General features: G+C 44.9%; 2 protein-coding genes across 10 annotated transcripts in view; both read right to left on the reverse strand.

Annotated features, from left to right (window-relative positions):
* LOC142879572 (transmembrane protein 65-like) overlaps positions 1–12795 on the reverse strand; it is a 30859-nt gene extending 18064 nt beyond the window's left edge. The window contains exons 1-2 of the mRNA XM_076012950.1: positions 12541–12795; positions 11886–12242 (exon numbers count right to left, since the gene is read on the reverse strand). Of these exons, the coding sequence (XP_075869065.1) occupies positions 11886–12183 (298 nt within the window). The 5' untranslated portion in view covers positions 12184–12242; positions 12541–12795. The remainder of the gene's footprint in view (positions 1–11885; positions 12243–12540) is intronic.
* A 1420-nt stretch (positions 12796–14215) lies between these two features.
* Positions 14216–20296, reverse strand: part of LOC142879323 (protein MTSS 1-like) — a 46813-nt gene continuing 40732 nt past the window's right edge. For all 9 annotated transcript variants that reach the window (XM_076012523.1, XM_076012519.1, XM_076012517.1 and 6 more), the window contains 5 exons: positions 19999–20235; positions 19161–19373; positions 18420–18579; positions 17992–18246; positions 14216–17454 (listed from right to left, as the gene is read on the reverse strand). In XM_076012523.1, the coding sequence (XP_075868638.1) occupies positions 16892–17454; positions 17992–18246; positions 18420–18579; positions 19161–19373; positions 19999–20235 (1428 nt within the window). In that variant the 3' untranslated portion in view covers positions 14216–16891. The remainder of the gene's footprint in view (positions 17455–17991; positions 18247–18419; positions 18580–19160; positions 19374–19998; positions 20236–20296) is intronic.

Consider the following 20296-nt stretch of genomic DNA (forward strand, 5'->3'; position numbering starts at 1 on the left):
AACTGCTGCCAGTCTATTCAGTCAACTGTCAAATTTAGAAAATGCAGCACAAGGGAGCGCTTCTCATTTTGTGCGTCCTCCCTTGCAGCAGGTGTGAACAGGAAAATCTGGGTTTCTAATAGATTTTCCGGGCGTCACACCTCAGAGAAATGGGAGGACGCTGTTGTCATTATTAATAGCAAAATAAAACTAAATTAAAATACGCGGCGCAATAAAACAGGATGCTGTGAGAGGGCCAGGAAGCAGACAGTCACGCGTGTAAATCAAGCGCGACCGCCTCGTTATACGGGCATCTCCAACCGCATTGGCGGATGTGTTTTATAAGTGTGACAGCGGGAACAACAGCGACATTCATCACTGCGGCCGATTTATGCGAGAAGATACGCAGCAAATCCCGAGAGAGACGCCGGCGCTTTGGAGAGAAAAATAGTGGGAAAAATTCCAAGCAGCCATTTTTAATAAAACTGCGGTAAAAGCAAATGATGGTAAGACACCGAGCAGGTGGAAGTGCTCCACATTTAGAGTTCAGGTAGTGAAATACACACACCGGTAACACTTTCTAAAAGGACTCATTATTTTTCTTGGGCTCTATGTGCTGCGTGCTCCTCTTTCATGTCCGCTCGAGGGTTTTTTTTTTTCTTTTGCGGGACGTACACAACTTCAAACAAACGCCGCTGTCTGTCTGCCAGTGGAGAGAAATAATAAGTAACTGCGAGGAAGTGCAGGTGGAAGGAGGAAAACTACCTACAAACAGGAGAGCACAATGACAGCTGAAAGTGAGGCCAGGCAGAGAGAGAGAGAGAGAGAGAGAGAGAGAGGGAATGATTCCAGCTCTCTTCATCCCTGTGAGATCAGAGAAGCTGGTAGAACAGGTGGAGGAGTAAATACCCCCGCAGCATTCCCAGTCAGCCAATTAAGACGAGCGAGGAACGAAAAAGACACAAGAGGGAATTGGTGGGTGTGGAGGTGGGTGAGTGGTGGAGGTGGCACAGAGCGCTGATCCTGGCGAGCGTCGCTGAGGTAAACTGCAAACCGCAGGAGACAGGAAGTAAAAGTGGCCGCGTTTCCTCCACGGATGTATTTTTGTAGTGTAGTTGCATTTGGCCCGCAAGGCAGTACTGAATCACTGCTACAGCGAGCCCAACGGTATTATACAGCACATGTGCCGACAATAAGACAATTCCCAAATCCCATGCAAATGCTCTGCTGGTATTTTTGGCAACAGGACGGGACGTTCATTGAAGGACATTTTTATGACTTCATTGGTTTATTGTTGTTATTTTTAATTTTTAATTTATTATTAGTCATGGGGAAAAAAAATACATTTTAAATCAGAGGGCTGCAAATACAAAAAGAGATATAATATTCATTCAATTATTTATTATACAGTATTAAGCTATGCTTGTTCCATATTGAGCGTTGTGAAGTTAAAAGTAGTTTTGTCTCAAATTCTTTTCAATATATTACTTTTGTAAATGGAACTTTGTTTCGTATCAAAAGCAGTCGTCAAACCATAATCCAAAAACATCCAAAGTAAATCTCATTATATAACAGCTAGGGGCAGCACTGAGCTAAAAGCTCGGGTGGAGGAGGAAACGGGTAAATTGAAGGAGGCTGTGTTTCACTTGGTTTGGCAAAAGTTTGGCTGAGACAAAGAGCTCCATGCTGCCGGGCGACATTGGTGTTGAGGGCCTCAGAGACGCTATTGGTATGACTGTTTTCTCTTTTTTTGTTTTCTTATGTGTGTGGTGTTAACAGCGCTTGTGCGCGTTAATTTATTTTGTGTAAATTTAATCTGGCTCTTTATTAATTGCTTGGTGTTGCACAAACTCCTGTTTATTATTAAATTATTTGTAAATTATTTCATTGTACTAATATCAAAATAACGTGTGAATTTGGATTTGCTTCTTGATTTAACCAAACTGCTTTTAATTTAACAAATGTAAAAGTAAGAAGAAGAAAAAATATATATATAGCTCTTGCAAGAAAAACTATTTTGGAGATGGTTATTGCATTTAAGTTAGGACGTGGTTTATTTAGCTTGAAATAAGAATCTGAAACGTCTGATCAGTTGATATTGTGTTCTCCACGTTTAAAGGTTATCAACCTGCAATGAACTGCATTGCACTTCACTATAACGTTCATCTGCTGGATGGATTCCACTCGTGAACGCAATAAAACCAAAGAAAAGCCGAGTTGCCCAAAGCGTCCTCTGTTTCACCTTCAGGCCTTTTTCAAGTTAAGGCAAAGCTAACGTCAGAGCCCAAATAACTTGACGAGCGCCGAAGCAAAACTTGTATTGGGTCCATATGAAAAGGTTCACTGTTATATCTGGAGGTATTTGAGTTGGCGTCTGCACTGGCTGAGCAACTACACTGACATGAATGGTCCGCCACGTTGGAGTCTGGGGGCCTGGATTCCTCCCTCTGACGGCCGCTGGTGCCGTTTAATGGCGCTGACTGGAAAAGGAAACATGTTTGAATCAAACAGTGGAGCTGCAGGAATTACTCAGGGCCCAGTGAGGCTGGAACACCTGGGAATGACTTTGGGAGCGTTAGGAACATGAGGACCTCCCACACGTACCCGCAATGCATTTTGCATGACTCTACATTAAAGCCTCACGTGGATTCTATTGTGTTTGGAATGAATCAGATTTCAGGTGGCCGGCTGTTACTGGGAAAAAAAACGCTACTCCCGGGGTCACATGACCTGAATCCCGCAGCCTGGGGCTGCTCCAGTTCCCGAGCAGTGGAAGCCGGTTTCCTGTTCAGTGACTCCACCTGCTCTCTGATAATAACCTGCTCTCATCACGCTGGTGTTTTACGATCCACCGTAATCGATCCAACCGGCGAATCGCCTCGCCCGAGCAGCGAACCGCCGGAGTTTTTTCCAGATTCAGTCTTGAATTAATGTCAGCTCGCAGTGATCCAATCCTTCGCCAGAGAGCTGAGATTAGTTTCTTTTTTTTTTTACTGAGCAGCAGAGATGAGTTTTATAGGGCATGTACGTGTGATTTGTTGACCTTCTCCAATATATATTCAATCTTCAATTAAGCGGGAAAAACACATTGAAAATTGAAAAAGAAAAAAAAACAAAAAACTTTCTGGCTAGAGTGTCTGGGTCAGCGCAGCCACCAGCTCATTAAACACATTTGGAGATAAAGTTATGGAAAGGAAAAAAAAATAACTTGTCAAAGTCACTTTTTAATTCCAGTCACACATTGCCTTAAATAGAAACCCAATTAAATGAGTTCAGTCAACACAGACTGTCTAGAATTCTCCTCTTGTTAGCGTACAACATGCTTTCTGTTCAGCTGCTCTTTCCGTACTGCCCTGTGTAGGACTTTCATCTGCCAAACATCGCCATCGCTCAGCTAGCAGCTAGCAACTAATACCACTTAGCATTCACCAACCGCGGAAAAATGTTGCAACGTAATTAAGTTTACACTAAGACGAGAATCGTCGACACAGCCTCTTTCGTCTTCCACGCAACTGTGAACGTGAAAAAAATATGACGATGGTAATGAAGACCTCTGTTCTGTTTTGTGAATTTGAAGCGTTTCTTCTTCTGCGACGTTTCTGTGTTCGCAGTATGTTTGCAGCCCTCGGCCACCGCATGAAGGTCTTTTCAGTTGAATCGCACTCACCCTTCCACGAGGTTGACCCCAGCTACAGCGGCTATCTCTGATAATAACCTGCTTTAATAAGCCAAGAGAGAGGAGCGACTGAGGGTCAGTGGCCCCTATATGAATAATGAATCAGATGTCTGAGTGAGGGAAATAGCTGGTGCAGGGTGAGAACAAGCACACTGATGTTCTCAGCTGCTGGTTTCTCCCCGTCTCAATTTCACGGCTTGTGAATTCACTTGTTTCCTGTATAATAATCTCTTTGGTTGAATAACAGACACGAGATGCATTTTTATTACAGTTTTGCGCAAAATAAAGGTGACTTTTCTCAAATTTGGACAAAGCACAGTTGCGATTTGCAGGTGTTTCCAATGAACGGTGTGAAGCGCGTAAGCCGTAATTCTCGTAAAATTTAGAACGAGAGTACAGAGAGAATAGAGAGTATAGAGAGTTACATTTGCTTTGGTTTGTTTGCAGTCAAGAATGTTTGTTTTATTTTCATCTTTGATTACTTGCAAAAAATATTCCGTCTCCTCCTCCGTCCAAACGTAACGTGCCATTTTCACTTGGAGTGAACAGGTCACGTGACCCCACATGTCAAGTACGCTGACGTGTAAATCCAACTTTTGCGATATTCCTCTCTATGGATACGTCTGGAAAAATGAGAGCCTCACGAGAGCGCCAAAACCTTTTAGCCACATTTGAGAGGCTTTTCGAAGTTAAGGCGTTCCCATGACCAGTTTTTATTGCGACATTTAGGTTTTTGCACAATTCTAGGGGTGATGGGAACAGGGACGTGCTGAACATCAGCGATTAGCGCCGAGGCTTCAGACTGAAAGTCAAGGTGACGCCGCTCTGGGCTTGAGGTCATTTCCATTTGACAGATAGGTAGCAATATCACAGTGGACAGGTTGATCCATAAATGATGAGCATTACTATCTCATCCGTCACAGCACGGCATCAGCAACGCAGAGGACCGAAGGTAAGAGCAGCTCGGCTAAAAGCATGCTGGCTCTATTTGGATGCGGGATGTGCTCGGGTCATCTAATCTTACATGCATGTTAATGCAGCTCCTTGTCTATCGGAAGTGTCCAGACTTAAAAAAGGAAGGTATGAGGTGCACTGTATTGTGTACTATCTCACCTCAGCGAGTGAAAATGTGGCGCAGCACATCTGCAGCTGTTCGGTGAGGAAACCTGTTCAATTGAAGACCAGTACGGAAATAACACCGGTGTTGTATTGCAATCCAGTTGTTTTGCAACTGTGCCATGAAAGAGGTTAACTGGAAATGAACACACTGAAAAGACTCATACTGCCCCCTAGTGTTGTGGAGGAGGACACGTTCCCGTCAGTAATTTGATTTTCTCTGCTGCATGTACACTGGGACAAGGAGAGACGTCTGAATTGACGAGAAAACCTGATTTTGAGCATAGCTTGATAAAGCTGCACATGTAAACGTAGTCAGAGAAGAATAAAACAGTCTGAAATGTCAAAAAAGCGCATGTCTTATTGTTGTCAGAGGGCACGTCTTAAGAAAAAGAGCGAACCGCCGCCGAGCCCGGAAGTCTGTGGCCTCATGACGTAAAAGACAGAGGAGGAAAAACAGCCTCCACCATGAATACCAAACACATCCCGGTGCAAGTATTATTACTAAATTAGTTTGAGTTGTGTCCGTGTAATTTGATTCAATTCCAGCGACCATCTGCTTGGATCTCACTGGAGAGACGACTCCGCATATGCTCCGTACACAACACAGCTTCCCCTGAACCAAAGGTTGAATCTTCTATTTTCTGTTTTTTGCTTTTTGCAAGAAATCACTGGAATTTTTCAAGACACCCATCTAAAATGGCACAGTAAGGGTCCAGCCTGATTCAAACGATGGTTTTAGGCCATGCGGGAGTTGACTTTTCCTACATAATGTTTCATACAGTACTTTAACTGATTAGCTAACATATCAAGAACCATTCATAGCTATTTCATTCAGGTTTTTTCAGCGAGCGAATGTTTGTTAGCCTCATACTGGCCTCTGTCTGGTTAGTTTTACAGCTGAGGCTCTGTTTTTTTTTTTGGCTGCAAACTTCAGTCCATTTAAAAAAAAAAAAAAAAACAGCGTGCTTGCGGGACAGTGTGTTGTTCAGGTCCGTGTGATTAATGCTGAGTTTTGTGGTTCACAAATTACAAGGCTAATGTCGCAACAACGCCGTCCAAATGACGGGCGATAAAACTGGTTGTCTGCCATGCGACTGAGTGCCGTCGTTCGGAAGGCACTAATCTGCTGCTACACACGGAGCCAAATATCAGCATGGCAGCAGCGCCCCATCGCTGAACCGCAAATGTTGAGCAGAGTGGATGCCTCTGTGCGTTTGAGCCAGACTGAAGGGAGTCGCTCGGCTCTGCGTCTCTCATGCCCGCCCATGTCTTCTTTTGCTGAGTATTTCAGGCAGCAGCACTGCCAGGATGAGAGGCAGGATCGAATATCACCGAGCACTGAGGAGGAGGGAGGGAAAAAAAAAACAGCCCTTATTTTCGGCATAAAGCCAAAGGGCAGAAGGCTTTGATCCGGGATTCGTTACATCTGCTAAATTTTTGCCACGGTTTTGTAAAATATTTAAAAAAAAAAAGAAATTTCAAATTTGAATGAAATACCAGAATAATGGAATAACAGATGAAAGGTAGTCAAAGTCAAGTGAATTCTTTTGCTAAGATCAGCCTCAAGGTTCAAACTATGAGAGAGAAAAAAAGAACACGAGACAAAAAAAGAGGAAACCCTGCTTCTCTGAGCTCGGCTTCGCTTGAACCACGATGGAAAGAAGTGCATGCCTCAGCTCCTTTGACACCAACTTTCCCCAGGCGGGCCAGTGGGAAAACAGTGCTGCATACCGGGGTTGTCACTGAGTCACCAAGCGCTAATGATCGAACACGTCCAGATGGAACGGGAGCAGCTCTGCCCGACCGATGGCTTCACCCACCGCGTTGCTCCTGCTGCTCCTCTGGTGACGAGTTTTCAAAAGTATGCAACAGCCCTTTATTCACAAGTTTAGCCTACAGACGAGAAAAAAGAGGCTTTCTTTAAGGCAAAAAAATAAAGCTAAATAGATCAGGAAAGCGATGGGAAGCATTTTTTTTTAGTGTTGCCATGGCAACTCCAAAGGGTGTCTGTGTCCTCTCGTCTGTTTACTGGCAGCACACTGTTAAAAAATTTCAATAATGAACCTAAAACCTGTTAAGCAGTGAAGAGACTTTGCCTCCACCTTATTTGACTTGTATTTCATGACCTCTGGCCATGACGTCACAGCGTGACATGAATAACACAGTAGCAACATCACCAGATTAGCTGTCGTCAATATTTACAAGTTGGCAAAGTGTGAAAACGTCTTTGTCTCCGTGGCTGTGACAACAGAATTACTGCAGTCTCAGTCGTGATTGGAGGACCCATCCCAACCAATCTCTGCTGCGCTTCAGAAATCTGCTAAATCTCAGTGATCCTCGCTGCCGAGCACCATTTCCCATCCAATTACGAAGAGTAAGAAGTTATGAAAGGATGAAATCTTTGAGAAATTTTGCACTGAATTTGTTGTTCTCCACAAGCTAAAGGTCAAATATGATGCTAAATGTTTTCTACCAATCATGAGTGTCTGCATCGAGTCAGTGAACCCTCCAAAAATGAGTCAAGTGTCAAATGCTTTACTTCTTTGACATCCTCCACTTTTTTAGAAGGTGTGTATTCAACACGCGGTTTTGGAAATCACCCCTTTGTGATGTCATGAAGGACACCAATATCGCTCCACTTCCACTTCTGGTTCAACCCTCTGAGTCTGTCTCACAACCGTTTTTGTCCCATTCCAAGCACATGAGTGGTCCAACAACAACTTTTAAGCCGATACCAAAGAGTTTACAGTGGGAGGCTGCCAACAGAGGGCTAAATACGGCATTTTCTGAAAACCTTTCGAGTTTTTGGGACAGTTCATTACAAAACGCATGAAAACGCACCACCAGAGTCAGGGATTAGGAATAATGATCCTGCCTTCAGACGCTCGTCTTCAGACAAGCACTTCTCGCCACTTAAAGCGTTTCAAACGCAATCCTTCAGGGGACGAGGAGTCTTTGAACTGGTCCAATGGCCCCAAAATGTCTTCTAGACAGCTGAGAATGTTGCTGTTGAAGCGTTACGACAACAACAACAAACATCAAGCGCCTCACGTCTGTGGTGTGGTAGCAGCATCCCGGCTGTGGCGACCTCAATGGACCTTTTGTCCAGTTCAGATCCCTTTAATGAGCACGACCGACTGGAGGAATGCAAAAGTAACTGGATGCAGCGCGAAGCAGGTTTTCCACTGACGCTGCGGTTTTCTCCCTCGGCTCTGCCTGTTTGAAGCAAGGATGAGAGAAGTGATTATACCTGCGCGCTGAGACTTTTCCATTCCCTGAAGAATTCCCGATGCGATAAACACCAAATGGTGAATAGTGACTCATGAAAAATCAGTCCTTCCTCGGCGCAATCGCCCCTTACAGTTTATCCCACGCTGGCGGTAAGCCGACGCTCATCATCGACAAAGACAGTCACCAGAGTTCCCAGGAGGTTCCGAACGTCCCGCAAAGTCACCGTGTCACTGAAGCAGATTTCTGCTCTCGCAATTTGCGCCGCCTGCCAGGAAGCGAACGGAGCGCGGAGAAAGTTTTCAGCAAAGACGGTCAACATCCAGGGGGCAACCATTTAAAACCTGTAAAATGAATGGAGAGATTCCCCGTGGAGGAGGTGGAGAGCAAGGCCAAGCTTGAGAGGAAGTAAACAGCAAATCGCCAGAAAACAACTCATTAACTGAGTCAATACAGGCTGCGACGCTTCGGCAGGAAAAGAGGACGAGACGTTTTTGACGACGCAACCGTCTCACAAACATCTATAGACCTTCACAGTATAGGCAGTTTAATTCTGCACATCCACCTTGTCAAAGTCCAATAAAAAAGACATTTCTTTGCGTGACTGCACCGATCAGCGTCCAATTAGCTGTGATGAAAGCAGGAAGGGATCGCTGTAAGCTGCTCTATAAGTCCCAGAGGGAGCATATGTAGAATCAGAAGAATGAACTGAAGGTCCAGCTAACGAAGGGCCAAGCGCTCTTGTTCACAACTGGATGGAATTTTTTCTTCAACTGAGGGATAAACCAAGACCGCTCAAGAGGGTTTTTTTTTGGACAAAACATAGCCTGGCTTATTTGGTGCATAAGCCTGTTGGCTTACAGATGCAGACTACACCATTGCCTTCAACCACAAAGAGCGACGGCACAAAAAAGAATTCTGTCTCAGGTGTCCCAAAGACTCTCGGCAGAACGATGAAAGGAAAAAACAATTCCAAAGAGCTTATCACCTACATCGACCTTGAGTCACTGCCGCAGGGGGGCGGGTGACTTTGTGGGTCAAACGTCCACTGATTCAGCTGCTGCCTGTGTGTTGCATTGCGTTGTGTAGTGTAGTGTAGTGCGCGGCAGGTAAGACAACCCCTGAGGGTTTCCACTGTGCGAAGGTGACCATGTCAGCAGTCTCCAGCCGGGCAGGAACCAGAGGAGATAAACCGGAGATAACAGCGGGTGTCGCTCTGTCAGCGTGTTGTTGTGGTTTGTGCAGAAGTGCAGAATACACTCAAACAAACTCAAATGTCCAAGATTGACATTTTATAGTTTCAGCGGTCGATGCCTATAAAACAGTGTTTCTCAAGTGGTGGGTCGCCACCCAAAAGAGTGAGACTCCACTGGTTGAGCACCAGTGCAACACAATATCACAGCAACTCTCAGATATTGCAGCAAGGCAGTGTGCAAGCAGTCGTTTCTAGGGTGAATAGTGGCCCTGAGATCCAGTGCAGCTTTGGCAAATGAGAAAAACAACAACAACAACAAAAAACTTTGACTGCGAAGAAAATGAGAAGCACGGCCCGGCTCGCTAAGTATCAGCCATTGCATAACATCGCCCATGCAAAGGATGAAAAGAACGCGGCCGGAATGCAAACGGCAAACATTCATCAGGAGAGTAATGAGGGACCATCGGGGGTCAGTGGGCGTGCATCCTAATGAGGGGAAAAACATTCCCCGCCACCCGAGACTGGAAAACAAGGATGGCAATGAAAGACACACGGCGGTCGTTTCGGAAAAACAAGTTGCATTGTGGGAAACAGAAGAGCCCCCGGGGAAACAATTACGGGATTTAGTATTGATTGAGTGATGAGAGTCGTTACAGGTTTGATCATTCAACAATGTGCGCTGCTCTTATTGTCAATAAAGGAAACATATCAGCAGCAATTAGCCTCGTTAGTATTAATTAAGTGCAATGGCCACGCAGAGCTCAGCCCGTCGACTTGCAGCCGATTTAATCGAGAGCCTCGGCCAGATCGCTTGTGAAATAACCCAGATAACCAAACGGAGAGGCTGCGCGTAAACAAACACATCAGAGGCCTTAGAAACATGATTGGCAGCTCAATCAATGATATAACGGAGGGAGAATGAAAGCCGCCCTACATATTTGTAGCAGGCGGCAGTTATCTGAGGATTCCAGATGGGAGGCTGGAATAAATGACGATATTTGGAGACCAGAAAAATAACGGAAACTTGTGTTTTTTCCTCTAAAAAACTGCTTTGATGGGATTTGAGAGTGAAAAGGTAAAATCGGGTTACTAAAGTGGATAAAAGGGAAAACAACTGGTTTAAATGTTGCTGCACAGAATTTAGATTTTGTTCTATTTACATGCTTATTTTACAGTGAATTATTCGACAGTGTTAGATATTTAAAGCTTCCCCCGCAGCCTCAGTCTTCCACTGAGACCAACTCGTCCACCGTGGGATGCAAGAAAAACACTGAAGAAAAATAACCGAGGCAGAAGTGGGACGTATTCATTCTCCCACAAGAATAAACTAAACAAAGCTTTGTCTTTCCTCCACAGCTCCAGTAGATCTGAATATTTCCACCATATGCTTCTTCTTTTTTTCTTTTTTTTTTCAACTTTTGTTGTTTTATTTGAATTCAGTAGCACACCACCTGGCAGGGGTTTAATGTAATTATCGCAATCTATTTTTACGGCTCATTACTGAAATGCAAAAGAGAGGCGGCAGCTCCATTAGTGACAAATACAATAGCCATCCTGTTAATTGCAATATTTTTCTACATTTATGCCTCCATTTTTGACCTTTTATTGTTCACATTTTATAGTTTTATCATCCATTTCTCAACTTTTTAATTTCTCACAACTACAACTGAATTGTTGGGGAGGTTGGAAATAACAGGATGCGTTGGTTAGTCAGCGAACGTATGTATATTAGCCACAGGTACGACAGAATAAGCCCACTGTTACGTCCTTGACTACTGCATCAGCATGTAAGGACCTTTCTGGACTTGGATCTCGCGGTCACGTTCATAACATGCCACAACATCCTCTACTGGGATTCTGTGTACGAGCAGATCATTATTGATCCATGCTTATGGATTCTCTATGCACATAGGGAATCCATAGGTCAGATCTCAGGGTCACTACAAATGGCCTCCGAGGAGCCAGCTTCAAGGCTCAAGAGACCTCTGAGGAGGTGTGGTAATAAAATGTCATGTCACTATTTGATATTCATTGGAATAATATTCACAAAGAACGCTTGTGTGCCGCAAACAACGTATTGGCCCCTCAGCGAAGAGCCTCTTGAGTCTAATGGTAAACTGTTGGAGGTGAACTTGAGTATATATCATAAACGCTGAAAAAATGGAAGAAATACAGCTATTTTACTACTTACTCACTATTAATATAATTTTTCAAGCTTGGCGGGCGAGATTGAAAAGCTTCACGTGCTGCTTATGGCTCCCGGGCCATAGCTTGCCCATGCCTGATATAGAGCAGTGGGCAGCAGCGATGACTAACTGGTGTCTTGGGCTTAGAAGGTGTGAACCTCCTGTCATTAATGTTTCATCTGGTTGGTCCCACAACACCTCTGGGAGACCAGATGGTGATCACTGGAGTCCCAGAGTCACTCCCCTAATGCCAGTCATCTCACACACACACACACACACACACACACACACACACACACACACACACACACACACACACACACACACTATACAATATATTTGATGCAAAAAAATCTCTCTCCCACTGCAGATTAGAAAGTAGCTCCCGTATAACTCTATAGTTTTTGTTTGCTTGTACTAATGATGAGATTTTCTTTGAGAGGGGGCCTAAAATGGGCTCTAAACCCTATTTACTCCCTCGTCCTGTCAGCTGGTGACCCACCTTGAGCAATGGCTATGGACTCGAACCTGTGCAGCTCCCTCAGCAGGCAGGTGCGCTCGGTCGGATGGAGGCTGTAGATAAACTCCTTGGCTCCCCGGGGCGAGTTCAGGGGCTCCATGGGCTCCTTGAGCGGATGCGTGCCCAGGTGACACCGCTGCACCACCAGGGGATCCGCATTGGACCGAGCAGCGGACGCGATGGCGGGTACTTGGAGGCTGCTGAGGCCAGCCGAGGCCGACCCGGTGGCGGCTCTCAGGGACAGGGCGGGCCGCAGGACTCTCCGCAGACAGGGCAGCATGTCTGGGCCGGCTGGGTGACGGTGGTCGGTGGTCCTTTCAGGAGAAACGAGCCGGGAACCTGAGAGCAGTGGCGAGAGTATATATATTAAAAAATACTACGAGTGTACACCGAGCGTATCTTTACGTAGGATTCCTGTCATGTTTGGGAATAGCTGCGGTAACGTTCCTTCACTGCCACATCCGACACATCCTCCTTCCGGACACAGCCAGCATCACGTCAGGGAAAAAAAACACAAACGATTCTGGAATATTCTGTTAAACTGTTTGTGATGTTTTTTTTATTTTTATGGCAAACAGCCCTGATAGCTGCATCCCCAACACACACACCAAACTACAACTTGTTTTATCGGACGTACCTCAGTCGATGCTTCGCTTGTCCCGTCCGACGACAACCTCCACAAGCAAACACGCCGATACACAAAGAGCTCCTGCCGGCCGAACGGACGAACTAACCCTGCTGGGTGAAGCTGGCTCGGTCCGTCCTCACAGACAGACACTGGTACCGCCTGGAGCAGCCGAACCCACCGAGAGCTTCGCGCAGTGAAGCCACATCTTTGCGAGCATATTACAATCCGTGCTGGTGTAACCTCTGTTTGACAGGATGGAGAGGGGCGGAGTGAAAGAGAGAGGGGGGAGGGACGGAGGATTCAGCCCGCACTCAAAATACCGTCCAATCGCAGCGCCATGTCTGACGCGCGTAAAGATGACGTCACAACGACACGCGCGCGAGTCAGCTGACACAATGGACAGTCATATGGATGAGTTCAAGTTTTCCGTCCCATTAAGAATTCATTCCTACCGGGTTGTATTGTTTGCCTAATGCGCTTCTATGGTGACATGTGTTATAGAAAAATAATCAAATAACGCCTATCCATATAAGCCATCGATACATTATATGCCACATTTAGTTTCCTATTCTTTGCAAAAATGTTAAGGTTTTAACCAGTGGCGAAGTCTGTAACGCCCTATAACCAGTACAAAGGGTTCCGAATTACCGTGCATGCGTTAAAAATTTGCAAATCATTATGTATCATATCGTATCATTATGTTTTTTTTCCCACACAACTTTTCACTTTGCTGTTTAAAAATGTGATTAAAATGATGTTTTATGTTGGGATCTGTTTGAGAGTCAGCCATTGCTTTAGTTCCGCTTTATTTATTTTTGTGTTAATTATTTATTCAGTTTTTCTTTGTTCAACAAATTTGTCTTGTGACAGCTGTAAAGTCCAGCGGTAGATGACTGTCATATCTTCTCTTGTGTTGCTAACAATACATTCATTCACATGATCTCACTTAATGGCCTAATGGTGGTTCTTGTTTTGTGTTGTTAGAATAGCCCCAAGAATAAACTAGACTACACTACTGGTTTTTAACTAAAGCCACTAACAGTGACAGGGACGTGAAGCGACTGCGCTGCTGAGATTGACGCCAATCCAGTAGGGTGACTCTAGACTCGCAGTCGAGTGTAGTATTTGTGGAAGGAGTGCTGTGTCTGTGTCTGTCCCTTCCGCTATAGGGTGTAATGCAGATTCCAGTCCGCACCCAGACAAGGTGTGACACCACGTGGAAGTCATTTATTCAGAAGCTACACGAAGAACAGCCCTTTGTTCAATCCTATTGTGGAAAAATGTCTCCTTTTTTTTTTTTTTTTTTGCCTGTCTAGTCCCCACCCAAACCACGATTTAACCCGCTGTAGAATAGGACAGCATTGAATAAATGTTTTACAGCCTAAAGCTATTTATTAAATGCCTCAGCAAATTTAATACATTTAATTGTTATTACTATGTTTATTCATTTTGACGTATTTGCTAAACAGAAAACGAGCTCGCTGGTGAGAAAGTGAGATAAAGGCGCCCTCCAGTGGGAGTAGCTGTTTGTGGGTTTTTTTATATACCTTCTCTCTCACACACACACACACACACACACACACACACACACACAATATATATATATATATATATATAATGAATTGTACTGGGCAAAACATTCTGCATGTAACCTTCACACATGGTAAAGAACTCAAAGTCAAAGTGACATTTACACTTTATTTAACCGCTAAAGTTGTCAATACACAACATGACGACTTTAACCTCCTGACACAAACCGCATCAGAACCAGGTGAACAGAGGGACGGACAGAGAGGTCAACTCTCGTGTTGGATAGACTAAACTAAAAACTAAAAGCGAAGGCCAGGTTTAATCTTCCTCCAAAACCTTCGCAAACTCTAGGACTTCTTATTTATAGGATATATATATATTGACATTTGGCAACTCTGATAGAATATATATATATGTATGCTAGTCATTTAAATATGGAAATTACAGATTTATGATACGCTTTTAAAATTATGTATGAAAAAAACAACAAATTAACAAGAACAGGGAGTGCTGCATTTCCCAAAACATCTAAGCACTAATATCTGAACCAAATTTTGTTTATTTTCTAATGCAAGCTATTGGCGGCACACCATTACATTCACAATAAGTTTAAATTTAAACAAAAACGTTTTTTTTTCTGTTGTGCCTTTCTTTTACATTAAATATATATCTATATTTAAAGTACTTTATGTCAGCTGGGAGACTCCAGCCCCCTGAGACCCTGCTAACAGTTAGTGGTGACAGGTCAGAGATGGACGGAGACAGGGACTAGAGTTTCATGCTTAGATGTGCTTGGGAAACACAGGTCAGACACCACTGGCACAACGTCTGATGATGCCTGGAGACACTTTTATCATCTGTTATAAAGCGATAGATGGGAACTATTGCGTTACACTCGACATTCGTACTCACCCTGGCTTGCAAAGCAAAAAAAGCATCATTGCTCCTATTGACTTTGCGTCCTGCTTGTCCCCAAATTCTGAACTGATAATACTGATGCAGGTCTCTGCATTACAGAGTCAAAACAAAGCAAAACAACACGAATCTGATGAAATCTGAATAAAAAGATACACATTTTTACAGTTGCGGGACTGTCTGGGACGTTGTGAACTGTGGCAGGCCAACTGTGGCCGTTTCCCTTAAGGAAATGGCAGCAAATCGTGTACAATGGATTAACAGAGGACCCTGTTAGAATTTGTACTCTGGTATAAAAATAATCACAAGTCAAACAGACAAATTTGAAGACAAAGAATAAAATAAGTTAAAAATGTGTGAGTCTCCGACTCGTTTTCCATATATCATGTACAGTTCATACATGTTGCAGTAGCCACGGTCTCACAGTGATTTTAGTGAAGTGATTTTTAAAAGGTGAAACCCAGATTGAGTCTCAGGGTGGCAAGAACTTGTTCTAACACTGCAGATAAAGAGAAGAGGGGAGAGTTAACTGTGATAACAATAGAATTTCTTGCAGTGTTCAACATTTATAACTGTGACTCTGTTTGTTCAAGAAACATCACACGTGATTGCTTGGCGAAGAAAAACAAAAACGTTTGGATGCTGTTGGACGTAAGAAACAAAAAAAAAACTGTTGAGCATGCTACATGTGTAAGATAAACAGCAAATTTCATATAAAATCAATAAAGATGAAAAAGACAGAAAACCTTGTGACAACGACTCTTTTATACTTTTTTTTTTTTTTACTTTAAACATCTTTTTCATTTTCATCAGTGTTAATTAGAAAGTTTGATAATTGATGATTTAGTTTTAATGTAATAAGCACTGAGGATGCATGGCTAGTAATGCTACTATAAAGAAGAAGCCAATATATAATGGCTAGTATATAAACACAAAGTTATTTCTTCTGAAAAAAAAAAGAAAAATAGAAGAAGAAAAAAAAGCACAACAGATACTATCAGAGCCATTAAAATTTATACAACACAAAAGTGATAACAAAAACAAATTCACATCTATAGGCTGTTGGCGTGATGGTCGATATATAGAATCCTATGTGAAGATGTGAAACCTAAATGCTGCAGAGTCGTGGAGCACCAACGCGGTCTGGCGACAAATTATTTACATCCTGTAAATACTGAAACGACGAGGAAGGTTAAACGAATGCTACTCGATGTGCTCCTCGGCGAGCGGACCCACCGCCGTCTCCTGCGACACCGCGCGGCACAAAGTGTCAGTACCTCGGTTTGGACAGCAGATGGCAGACTCGGCGCAACATCTGCTGGCTGTAAAGCCGACTTGGCGGTCCATACGAGCGGCCGCTGCAGTCTGGGAGCAGCTGTGCCGTGGGACGGGGAGCCGTCAGAGAGTCACAACCTCACAACTATCACGCAGCCCATTCGGAACTTAACGTGTTCCTTTTGCCCGGCAGTTTGGCAGCTGGAATGCTTGTTCATCCCGCGGCGGTTAAGACGGACTGTCCGAACAAAGTTGTTTGTTTCTTCTTCTGGCTGGGAAGGATGGGAGACGCTAGACGCCCTTGTTTCAGTCCGTTTCAGGGAAACCAGTTGATATATTTAGATTGACCTCCTGCTGAGGACGACCATGTTTGGAACTGAAGAACGATTTTTGTTCTTTCTAACCTACATTAACCATATCCATACATACGGACAACAAGAGCAGTTCTGCCGAAGACATTTCATCTTTGCAATTACTTAAACGTATTTTTTCCACAGCTGAAAACAAAACAGAACGTACAAAACACCGACGAGATAAACCTGATGTGTGGTTGCAGTGTGATTTGTTTCCGTTCCTCTCATCCCTGTCCCTATTCGCTCGCACGCTCGTGGGCGGGACTTCACCTCGTCGGGGTGGGGCGTCATGCGATGCGCGGCGCCGAGCGGTCGTTAGTGAGGGTCCTCTTGAGCTTGACCCCCTTGCGGATGGCCAGCAGCATGTTGCCATCCGCTGCGTCCTCGGCCAACTCGTCCTCGCCTCGTCCTTCCCGGCCCGCCACCACCGCCTCGTTCAGAAAGTGCTGCTGCTGCTGCTGGATGGACAGCGGAGCCCCAGGCGGGTTGGTGGAGGCCTGACCGCTCCAGGATGCCATCGGCAGCAGGTCGGCCCCGCCCCCTCCCACATAGGTTGGCGACTCCGGGCTTCCTCCTCCTCCTCCTCCTCCTCCTCCTCGTCCTTCCGGCTGCTCTCCACTCCGGCTGCCGTTCACCGCCCCGGGCTTGTCGGGCACGACGGGGATTTGTACGGGGATGACGGGGGTGCGTATGGGGATGGGACCCGTCCCTCCCACTGAGGCCGAGCGGCGGGCCGAAGGTTTGGAGGACGGCGTCCGGCGTATTGTGGCGACTCCGGGCGTGACGATGACCGGGCCGTGGCCGGAGGAGTAGGAGCCAGAGGAATTGTGGTAGCCGGAGTATCCATGACCTGCAAGAATCAATCAGACCATTAGAAAAATGTAACTGTAACTCATAATTGGTTGTGTCCGAAATCGGCCCCGACTCACTGCATAGTGCACTATATAAAGCAGTGTTTCTCAAAGTGGGTGGCGTGCCCCCCCCTGGGGGGCATGAAAATTTTTCTTCCTCCAAGGTGGGGTGTGAGAGAGGAAGTTTTAGAACCACTGATATAAAGGGAATATGCCATTTTGCAGTGGTGTCTGAATCCTGACTGAACGTTGTTATTCACTATATAGTCCATTCAATGTATCCCATAATGCATGGGAAGTGACACTACTGTGCATGCTCTATGGGCTGCATAACGCGGAAGCACCCCGAAAAATATTATCTTGGATCCCAGGAGCGGCTAAGTATACGCTTAGTATACTATGCACTGGTAACGAAAATGCATTTATATATGTATAGGTACATATCATTTATTTCATAAAACCTGGTGATGGGACATTTTAGTAGTGCGACGTTATTAACAGCGTCAAGTGCACTAATGAGTGCACTACATAGTTACCTGTAGGTGTGGGAGGACACGTCCCCGTGTGGATGGGAGTGGACGGGTACGGGCCCGTGCTGTAGCCCTGTGCAGGGTACGGAGCCTGAGTGCTGGGCAGACCCGCCGTGGAAGCCGGACGCTTGCTCTGGAACATGAGGCGGTAGGACTGGCTGATGTCGCTGTTCCTGGGGATGGTGGACGACTTGTCGAAATCCACCTGCTGCAACTCTGGCTCCTGATCTCCAGCCATGGAGAAATAGTCGTAGTCTGACACTGGAAAGACGAAAACAAAATAAAGGGGTTAAACTGTGTTCTGACCCAGTAAGTGGAGGGAAGATCACCTTGAAGGAGTTTATATGTTACTAATTTCTTTGGCTGTACAGGGTAAATCTTCCACTTGACACTCTTGTCCATTAAATTTGAATAATTGTTGTCCAGGTCACTACCTTGTGATGGAATGGTGTCCTCGGAGCAGCAGGGTGTGTTGGTCTGTGTGCTGTAACCACTGGAACACTGGATAGAGTCTCTGCTGGACCTCTGGGTGTCCAGCTCCAGGCCTCTGGATATAGCCAGAGCCAGTTCCTCATGAACCTCCATATGACCGGCCTGGGACGACAACAGCAAACGCAGACACTCAGTCAATACAATAAAAAAAATTGACACCATGAAGCTCTAAAATGGCTTCATGGGTTTAAAAATGCCTGAATAATCATGGTTTTACTCCCCACCATAAGTGGTGGGTAAACTCAACATAATTTTGTGGTAAACGATCCATTTAATGCTAATGTATGTGTAGCAATTTTCATCCAGCCGCAGCAAGTTGCTCTTGTCAACTCTGATAAATTACAGCCAAGAAGGTTAGTTTGAGAAAGTTGTCGGGGAATAACAAGGTAATTACAGAAGCTGCAATAAATGCAACTGAGGAAACAAGACCCGACTTTGTTTACAAATCAATAAAAAAAATAACAAGCTTCAGAGAACAAAAATTGAAGGAAAAAAAATCAAAGCCTGGCTCAAAAAGCGACAGTGTTTGTTGACGAAATATAGAAAATGCGTATGCATGCACGACTAAGCAGTGAGCGGGGATTCATATTCACGCTTGGTTTCTTACAATTAGATATGAGTATGACTAAATGGTGCACTGGGTCTTTAAAGCTCCAGTGGGAGATGTAAAGAGCGGAACAGACCTTAGCAGGTGCAGGCCCAGCCCGGTTCTTCTCCTCCGCTGGCGCCATCACCTGCTGCGCCGTCTGTGCCGGTGCTGAGGCCAACGTCGAGGCCGAGCTGCTGTTGTGAGTCACACTGCCGTTACTGTCCACAATAACTGGGCTCTCCTTGCCTTTCTTCTTCCTCAGTGTGTTGACCATGGGCTGGTCGTAGGGACCAGGCTTGGCCCAGTCCTGGAAGGAAATCAAAGTAGTCAGTATCCCAGTTTCACACTGTGTTTTGGATGAACACTTAGATTTTGGTTTTACACTTAAAATAGTATGAATGATCTAAAAATGCATTAAAAGTCCCATGTTGTACCATTTTCACACAATTGTTTGTCATTTGGACTCCAGTGATGCAATTTCACATGATTGAATGGCAAAAAAAGAGAAAATGGCACACAGCATTTAGCCCCCTGTTTACAGCCTCCAGCTGAAAAACAGCTTGTTGCTGCTAAAACTGACAGACCATTTACAAAACACAGCTGCAAGAGCTCAGAGAGCCAAATAAACACCTGGCTGGGATGTTTGTTTTCAGCCTGATGTTGTAACCTGTAAGTGTGCCAGTTTAGATATGAGTACCCTTTGTGACATCACAAGGGTTTGACTTCCAGAACTGTGTGCACTTTCTTAAAAGTGGACCAAGAAAAACAAAAAAACAAAAACAAAACACACACGCACAAAACAAACAAACTTAATATTAACGTTACGAAACATCCTTAAATTGGATATTGCACAACATGGGACCTTTAAAAAAAATTAAATCAATGCTTTCATGTTGGATGGATGAGCAGTCGACTGAGGTGAGCAAACAAACCTTCCAACTCGGCACTTTTGATGATGGAATCATGGACCCCAGCGTGCAGTAGGGAGGGTAGTCTGGTAGCAAAGCTGAGGCGGGGCGGGGCCATGATCGGGTGGGGCTGGAGGTGGAGGTGGAGGGTGATGATGGGGTGGGGAAGAAGGGGAAGGCGGTGGCTGACCCCGAGCTCCCCCCGTTGCTGTGCAGGTAAGGGGAGCTGGCGGGACTGTAGTGGTCAAAACCATTGGACAGCTGGATGTGTGTGTGTCAATGGCAGAGGAGAGGGGATGGGAAACCAAAAAAAAAAAGACAA

Source organism: Nelusetta ayraudi, unplaced genomic scaffold (genome assembly GCF_046127955.1).
Source record: "Nelusetta ayraudi isolate G7.1 ecotype Tasmania unplaced genomic scaffold, CSIRO-AGI_Nayr_v1 ptg000136l, whole genome shotgun sequence".
In the NCBI taxonomy this organism is placed as follows: Eukaryota; Metazoa; Chordata; class Actinopteri; order Tetraodontiformes; family Monacanthidae; genus Nelusetta; species Nelusetta ayraudi.